Consider the following 7,093-nt stretch of genomic DNA (forward strand, 5'->3'; position numbering starts at 1 on the left):
TTTCTTTGGATCAGGATACGATGTGTTGCTTTTTGAAGTTTAACCTGCTTCGTGTTCTCATACAGGTTCTTTTCGATTGAGTTTGGATTCTAAAGGTCTGGCAGTAATCAGGCATGGGTGTAGCTAATGAAACTGAACCAAAAATGTGGTTTACCTTTTCACATAGGACCCGGTTTGTTTGGATAGTTTATTTCCAGTATTTGGACACTACATTTTAAATGTACACACGTCTTCTGGAAACATTGAGACGAGATCAGTATTTGTTTGTATTACTGAAGTTTTTCTGAAATACGACATCTTGAATTTTATTTTATTTTATTTTTTCGTAGGGTCTTAATTTTATCACCCGTTTCCGGGGAAGGTAAATAGTGAGCACAAGAGGAAGTTGTTGTCAGTTTAGGAGCTCGGTTAGCATTTGTAGCATTAGCCATTTTGGGAATATGTGTTTATTTTTGCAGCTTTTAGGTCAGTAAACGTTGAAGAATAACTCTGGAGGAGGCCGTCGCATTGTTAGAGCTGTATCTGGTTGTAATGATCATTTCGTTTTCCTGGGCTATCTATTTTATATTCGTGTCGAAGCCTTTGGTTGGCAAGACTTAGCTAGCCGGAAGGTTAGCAGGATGGCTCGATGACAGAGAGGGAAGCAAAAGAGTTTGGCTAAACAGCAGGGAGGTCCCTGTGCTCTGAAAGCAGGGAAATGGATTTCTCCAAGTTCCTGGATGATGATTTTGATGTGAAGGACTGGGTGAACGGCGCCTTCAGGATGGTGCAGAAGGAGGCTCCTGGAAAGGCGGACACTCATGCAGGAACACTGGTCATGAAGCTGCAGCTCTTCATCCAGGAGGTCAACAATGCTATCGAGGGTCAGTAGCGGGTTAACAAAACATACTCAGATATATTCACGAATGGGAACCCAGCGTCCAGATCCATAGTAATATGTCCTTCTTCTTCACTTTCTTCTTCTTATATACAAAATGCTTATATGTATATACGGATAAAAATGACAATAATATTACAATAAACACAAGGGAATGCAGTGTTTTAGTGCAGTAACTACAGAAGATAATAATAGCAATAATAATGTTAATATATTGTGATAATGATTATTATAATAATAGGAAGAATTATAATGAATATAATAATAATGATGTTTTGAAGCCTGTGTCAGGAGGTATAATAGTGGTTTGAACACCTAATTAACTTTCTCATTGGGCATTTTACTCGTGCATATACTTTACTGACCGGATATCTGTGTTCAGAGACCAGTAATCAGGCCCTGCAAAATATGCCCAGAGTTCTGCGAGATGTGGAAGCTTTGAAGCAGGAGGCCTCCTTTCTGAAGGAGCAGATGGTCCTGGTGAAGGAGGACATAAAGAAGTTCGAACAAGAGACTGTTCAATCCATGCAGGTGTGTGAGCACTCCAGTCTCTAATAGTAGCACTCTTAAAATATTTGTTTGTAATGCACCATTATGTGTAACACAATGTTTAAATAGGGTTTTTGTTTTCGATAAAAACATGGTTTAACATTCTGAAACTCATACCCACCAGGTCCTGGTGGAAATAGATCAGGTGAAGAGCCGAATGCAGCTGGCCGCTGAGGCCCTGCAGGAGGCAGACAAATGGAGCACACTGAGTGCAGACATCGAGGAGATCTTTAAAACTCAGGTAAAACAATGATGTTTTCAGTGGTTCTTGTTTGTTAATGGTATTGAACCTTTATGTGGTTAGACTCTTTCTCCTAATAACAGATTACTGTGGTTTCTGTGGTCAGAGTGGTTAGCAATCTTATGTGTTTTCAGGACCTTGAAGTTATTTCTTCCAAGCTGACCAGTATGCAGAACAGCCTGTTCATGCTGGTGGACACACCAGATTATTCTGAGAAGTGTGTTCACCTCGAGGCGCTGAAAAACAGACTGGAGGCCATGGCCAGTCCACAGATAGTAGCAACTTTTAACTCCATGTCAACAGGTGAGAAGCCAGGACAAAGTGCTTCTTGGTCCTTTTCCATCATCCCTACCTTAGCATTAACTGCACATACGTTTTCTTCTTTCTGCAGACCAGGCCAAGCTGTTCGTTAAAGTCTTCACAGAGATTGATAGAATGCCCCAGCTTCTGGCGTACTACTATAAGTGTCATAAGGTATGTTCTCCTGTCCAGGTCAGGTCACTAAATCACACACAGGAGTATTATGGATGTTGGATAATGTCTGATTTGGTATCTCCAGGGCCAGTTGGTGGGCATCTGGCAGGATCTCTCCCAGAGCGAGCTCAGTCTAAACCAGCAGCTGTCTGAATTCTACGATACTTTACTCTCCACTTGGCATGCACAGGTCCAGTGGAGCAGCCAGGTGAGACATGCTACAGTACCAAGCCAAATCAGTGGTACTGAGTGATGACTGGTGCTAAACCATGTGATGTCAAACTGCTTCAGGTGTTTAAGAACCCATACGAAATAGTGACGGTTCTGCTGATCCAGACACTGGGGGCCATGGTGCCGTCCATCCCTGTGTGCCTGAGCACAGCCATGGAGCGGGCATCCCAAGAACAGAGTCTGGACACTCTACTGGAACTCCACCAAACCACATCCACCTTTGGGCACAGCCTGGAGGCTGCTATGCTCCCACACCTTGGTTTGTACAGTTCATGGAGAAAGTTGTCATAGTCGTTTAACTTTCCACATTTTCTCACATTACAACCACAAACTTGTGAAGAAAAGTTTTCATAATTTTACAATTCAAATTTCAAAGGTGTGACATGCATTTTTATTTTTCTAGTAAAATGGTTTGAAAACGATGTGTCCTCCTTAAAATTCACAATTTTGTTCTACTTTTTGTTGTCACATAAAATCTCAATAAATACGGTTGTAACCTGACAGAGTGTAAAACAGTTTAAGCAGTGTGAATATTTTTGCATAATAAGGCTTTTACTAAAGATAATCCATGAATGAACAGGTAAGATCCTTGTTTTCTGTCCGTCCAGGCGAGAATAACCAGCTGAAGGTAAATGAGCTGGTCTGTGCGCTTTATGATCCCTACAAATCTTACCAACTACAGTACGGAGAGCTGGAAGAAGATTACCTCCTCATTCAGATCAGTGCCGTTCCTTTGGTTAGATGCTGTTCTCATACTCACCACAACAATCAGACAATCAACCATTTCCCTGTGATTTTTAGTGCTTTCTCCTTTGTGTTTAGGAACATGGGGAGGTAATTGATTGTGTAGAGGAACTGAGCTGCTCTGTAGGCAAGTTGTTCAGCCTGGCGAATGCTGCCGTGGAGCGCTGTGTCAGACTGACTGATGGCCTTGCAGTGTGTGGCCTCCTCAGAGCTCTCAAAGCCCTCTTCACCAAGTAAAGATGCTTTTCTTATAATCTGATCACCAATTTGAGTTTATAACAAACAACTTCCTAGAATAAGGAAACCCTATTTTTTTTTATTTCTTTAAATATTCAGGTATGTGTCCGACTTCTCTACAACACTCCAGTCAATCAGAAAGAAGTGCAAACTTGAGGAAACACCAAGTTCTTCTGTTTTCCAGGAGGACTGGACAGCCTTCCAGAACTCCGTCCGGTTAGTTTGCTGTTCAAACAAAGTCATTCCAACTGTAAATTGTTTCTCTGGCATTTACCGTGCAGCTGTTTGCAGGATCATTGCCACATGTGGAGAATCACTGCGACAGTGCGGGGTTTTTGAGCAGCAGCTGTCAAACAAGTAAGAAAAACCTATTTCCTCTAATCTTGAACAATTTATTTTCTCAGACAGGGTCTAGAAGGCCCAGTTTCAGATTTTAAGAAAAAAAGCATGCTTATGATCAGTGCTTCCCACAGGATCCTGAGCACAGCAGGTAAATACTTATCGGAGTCTTACAGCCCACGCAGCCTGGCCGGCATCCAGGAGGCCAGCTCTGCAGACAGGAAAAACACCACAAAAAACCCTTGGCAGGAATACAACTACCTTCAGAGGGGAAACGTAGCTGAATACAACAACCTGATGGAGATCCTGTTCTCATTAAAGGTAGGACACAGTTTCTGGCCATCATTGAGTCTCCTTCTGCTGTTTTTCTGTTAAATAACTATTGTCTTGTAGGAAAAGGGCACAGGTAACTCCAGCCTGTTAGCTGAACCCAGAACAGCTCTGACCAGACTCAATCAGCAGGCTAACCAGCTGGCCTTCGACTCCGTCTTCCTGCAGATCAAACACCAGCTCTGCCTCGTCTCCAAGATGGAGGTGATTACGTGTCAAGTTTCTAGATGATTTGATTTTGAGTATTATTAGGCACAATTTCAGTACGTGGTGTTGGGACTTTGTGCATTAGAGGGTGTCCTGTACCTTTAAACCTGCTTGCTGCTGTTTAGAGTCAGGACATCTCTGGTATTGGAGAAAGCTTCACTGAAGACCTGCCTACGTTCAGCTTGTCACCACAGGAATACATCACTAATGTAAGTCAAGTTTATTCAGTTAAAAACGGCGCTGTTGTACCAAACATTTTCAGTAAAAATACTGTTGCACCCCTTTTATTTAAGAGTCTCAGTGTAAACGGGCTGAGGAGAAATTATTTAGCATTTTTATAATTATGCACAACTTTTTTTAGGTCTAGCACATAAAATCCCAGTGAAATGCTGTAAAGTTTGTGGTTGTAATGTAGCAGAATGTGAGAAGGCTCAGTGGGTATGAATACATCTGAAGTTAGTGATTTTTGTGTTAATGCATCATCTGGATTGAACCACACTGCATTTCTGCTTTGTTTTCCTCTCCACAGATCGGACAATACCTGATGTCTCTGCCGCTTCACCTCGAGCCTTTTGTGACACAGGAGGACCCTGCACTGGAGATGGCCTTACATGCTGGGAAGCTGCCTTTCCCTCCGGAGCAAGGTACTGAACTACAGCCCTGTTTCACTCTTAATTCATTTCAATTTTCTCAATTTATTCTATTTCTAATCCAGAAGAAAACATACAGAAGCTGCTTTAACTAGGCCGTTTCATGCAGAGATGACTTCTTGCCATCTCGGTGTGACTAATCTAAGAACAAGCTGCTAAGGCAGGTAGTCACAGAGTAGTCACAGAGGGCTGAGGAGTGAAGTGGGGCTCCAGCAAATATTGAAAATACGTTCTCATTGCAGTATCAATGTGCAATATTTACACAACAAAGGACTATTTGGGAAGCAATAATTGTAGCCTGTTATATTCCAAGTGACATGTCAATAATACATTGAGCCTGTTGGGTGACGCTTCACAGCAGTAAATGCTGACACCTGACAGAAATGATGCTAGAGGTTGCAGATGATGTTGAAAGCATCACAATAACAGAAGAGCAAGAGTGAGAGAAATCTGGATTTCTAGCAGCATACATTGCCATCATATGATTAACTAATATTGTTCATCCTGAGGTCAATGAATCACCGTAACAACAGGTAGGAAAACAGCATCTTCTGTTCCACCATCAAAAAACTGAAATGTTCTGAGTTTAATAAACTCTTCTGGAATTTAACTGAAATTATGTTTTGGTCAAATGAGATGAAGGTTGAGCTTTTCTGCAACAGACACTCCTGGTAGGTTTGGTGTGAAACCGAGGGTGAATATGTAGAGAAGCTCATTGAGCCCTCTGTTAGGTACGGCGGAGGTTCTGTGGTTCTGCGGGCCTGTTTGTTTTCCAAAGGCCTTGTTGGATGCATTGCATGAAATGTTTCCTACTGGGAGATTTTAAAGATTTCTAAAAGCTGTTGAACCGAAACATATGACCGGTTCAACAGACAAAACCTTTCATGACTATCTCAGTCTGCAGATGTGGATCCTAGGAGAGGAACCAGCAGAATCTAGAGTGATTGTGTAAATGTTCCCTCTCTCTGGATGCTCCAGCAGATAGTGTTTTATTTTACTGCTGTGTACACCCTCTGATCTGTAACACTACAGAAACTTTTGCTTTGTTGTCTCAGGCGACGACCTTCCTGAGTTGGACAACACAGCAGACTACTGGCTGGGCTCCATCGCTAGAGCAACCATGCAGACCTACTGCGATGCCATTATGCTCATCCCTAAACTCTCCCCTCATTCCACCAAACAGTTGGCCACAGATATTGGTACAGTAACGACCAAACATGTTTCATTTCTGAGAAAGAAAAAGCCTGCTGTCCTGTTGTTGTGTGTGTGTGGAAGGATTTAAGTTCAGGCGCCCTGTTTGTGCTCCACAGATTATCTGAGCAATGTTATGGATGCTCTGGGCCTGCAGCCATCCCGCTCCCTGCAGCACATCGTCGCGCTGCTGAGAGCTAAACCTGAAGACTACAGACAGACGGCCAAACTGCTGCCTCGGCGCCTCTCCTCCACCCTCGCTGCTCTCCGGTCCATCAACTACTAACTGCAGTTGCAGTTGAGAGCTTAATGCATTGTGAACAAACTACAGAAAGAGATGTGAATAACAGCGGTTTTACATGTTACGGTTCTTTGATTCTCAGTTTTGTGATGATTCTCTTTGGGAGGTTTTTGTTCAGATGAGAACAGAAGAAACTGAACTCATGGGGGTTCTTTACATTTTTTCCTTCTAACTTAATTAAGCCAAGTTTTACTTCAATATTTTGTTGCAGGTTATGATGCCTTCAGTTTAAGCCAAAAGATAAATGCACCGTATCTTGTATTTATCTTGACTTTTTCCCATTTGTTGCATTATTAGAAAAGGGTGGGCTGATGAGACCACATGAATTCTCACTGATCCATAAATCTGATTAACTCTTTAATGCTGATATAATTAATCTGGACTATTAAACTATTCAGAGGTGGTATTGCTTGTATATTGATTGATTGTTATTGATTGAGTCTCATATTCTTCCCAGTTAGAGAGAAATTAGTCAGAGTTCATATTTCTGTTTTCTTTGGGTTCACTGATATGATTGTCTCCATATTGGACAGCTAGAGTTTTTTTGTATTGTGAAAATCTGCTTTATAAAAATCTGATTACGCTATATTGAAGTCTTGATGTGTTTGTAATTAGAAAGCCAGTGGTGGACATGTCTCTCAATACTGTGTTTAAAGCCCCTGAACTATTTACATATGCCGTTGAGCGTGTACAGTACTGTCAGAAAATTTGCTGTACAATTT

At 41.9% G+C, this 7,093-nt stretch overlaps 1 protein-coding gene across 1 annotated transcript; it reads left to right on the forward strand.

Annotated features, from left to right (window-relative positions):
- Positions 1-364: 364 nt before the first annotated feature.
- Positions 365-6,957, forward strand: cog7 (component of oligomeric golgi complex 7). Its single transcript, XM_047376689.1, has 17 exons — positions 365-863; positions 1,260-1,408; positions 1,551-1,667; positions 1,802-1,970; positions 2,059-2,141; positions 2,227-2,349; positions 2,433-2,631; positions 2,981-3,108; positions 3,195-3,349; positions 3,453-3,569; positions 3,645-3,710; positions 3,827-4,013; positions 4,086-4,226; positions 4,355-4,438; positions 4,759-4,873; positions 5,935-6,078; positions 6,190-6,957. Exons 1-17 carry the CDS (start codon positions 698-700, stop codon positions 6,354-6,356), a joined length of 2,310 nt encoding a protein of 769 aa, XP_047232645.1. The 5' UTR covers positions 365-697; the 3' UTR covers positions 6,357-6,957.
- The last annotated feature ends 136 nt before the right edge of the window (positions 6,958-7,093 follow it).

Source organism: Girardinichthys multiradiatus, chromosome 10, assembly GCF_021462225.1.
Source record: "Girardinichthys multiradiatus isolate DD_20200921_A chromosome 10, DD_fGirMul_XY1, whole genome shotgun sequence".
Taxonomy (NCBI): domain Eukaryota; kingdom Metazoa; phylum Chordata; class Actinopteri; order Cyprinodontiformes; family Goodeidae; genus Girardinichthys; species Girardinichthys multiradiatus.

Bases quoted from the DNA above. Each gene is read 5' to 3' on its own strand.
- cog7 (XM_047376689.1), top strand. From the start codon at position 698: ATGGATTTCTCCAAGTTCCTGGATGATGATTTTGATGTGAAGGACTGG. The intron at 2,142-2,226 runs GTATGTTCTCCT...TGGTATCTCCAG, and splicing joins ACTACTATAAGTGTCATAAG to GGCCAGTTGGTGGGCATCTG. The intron at 6,079-6,189 runs GTACAGTAACGA...TGTGCTCCACAG, and splicing joins ACAGTTGGCCACAGATATTG to ATTATCTGAGCAATGTTATG.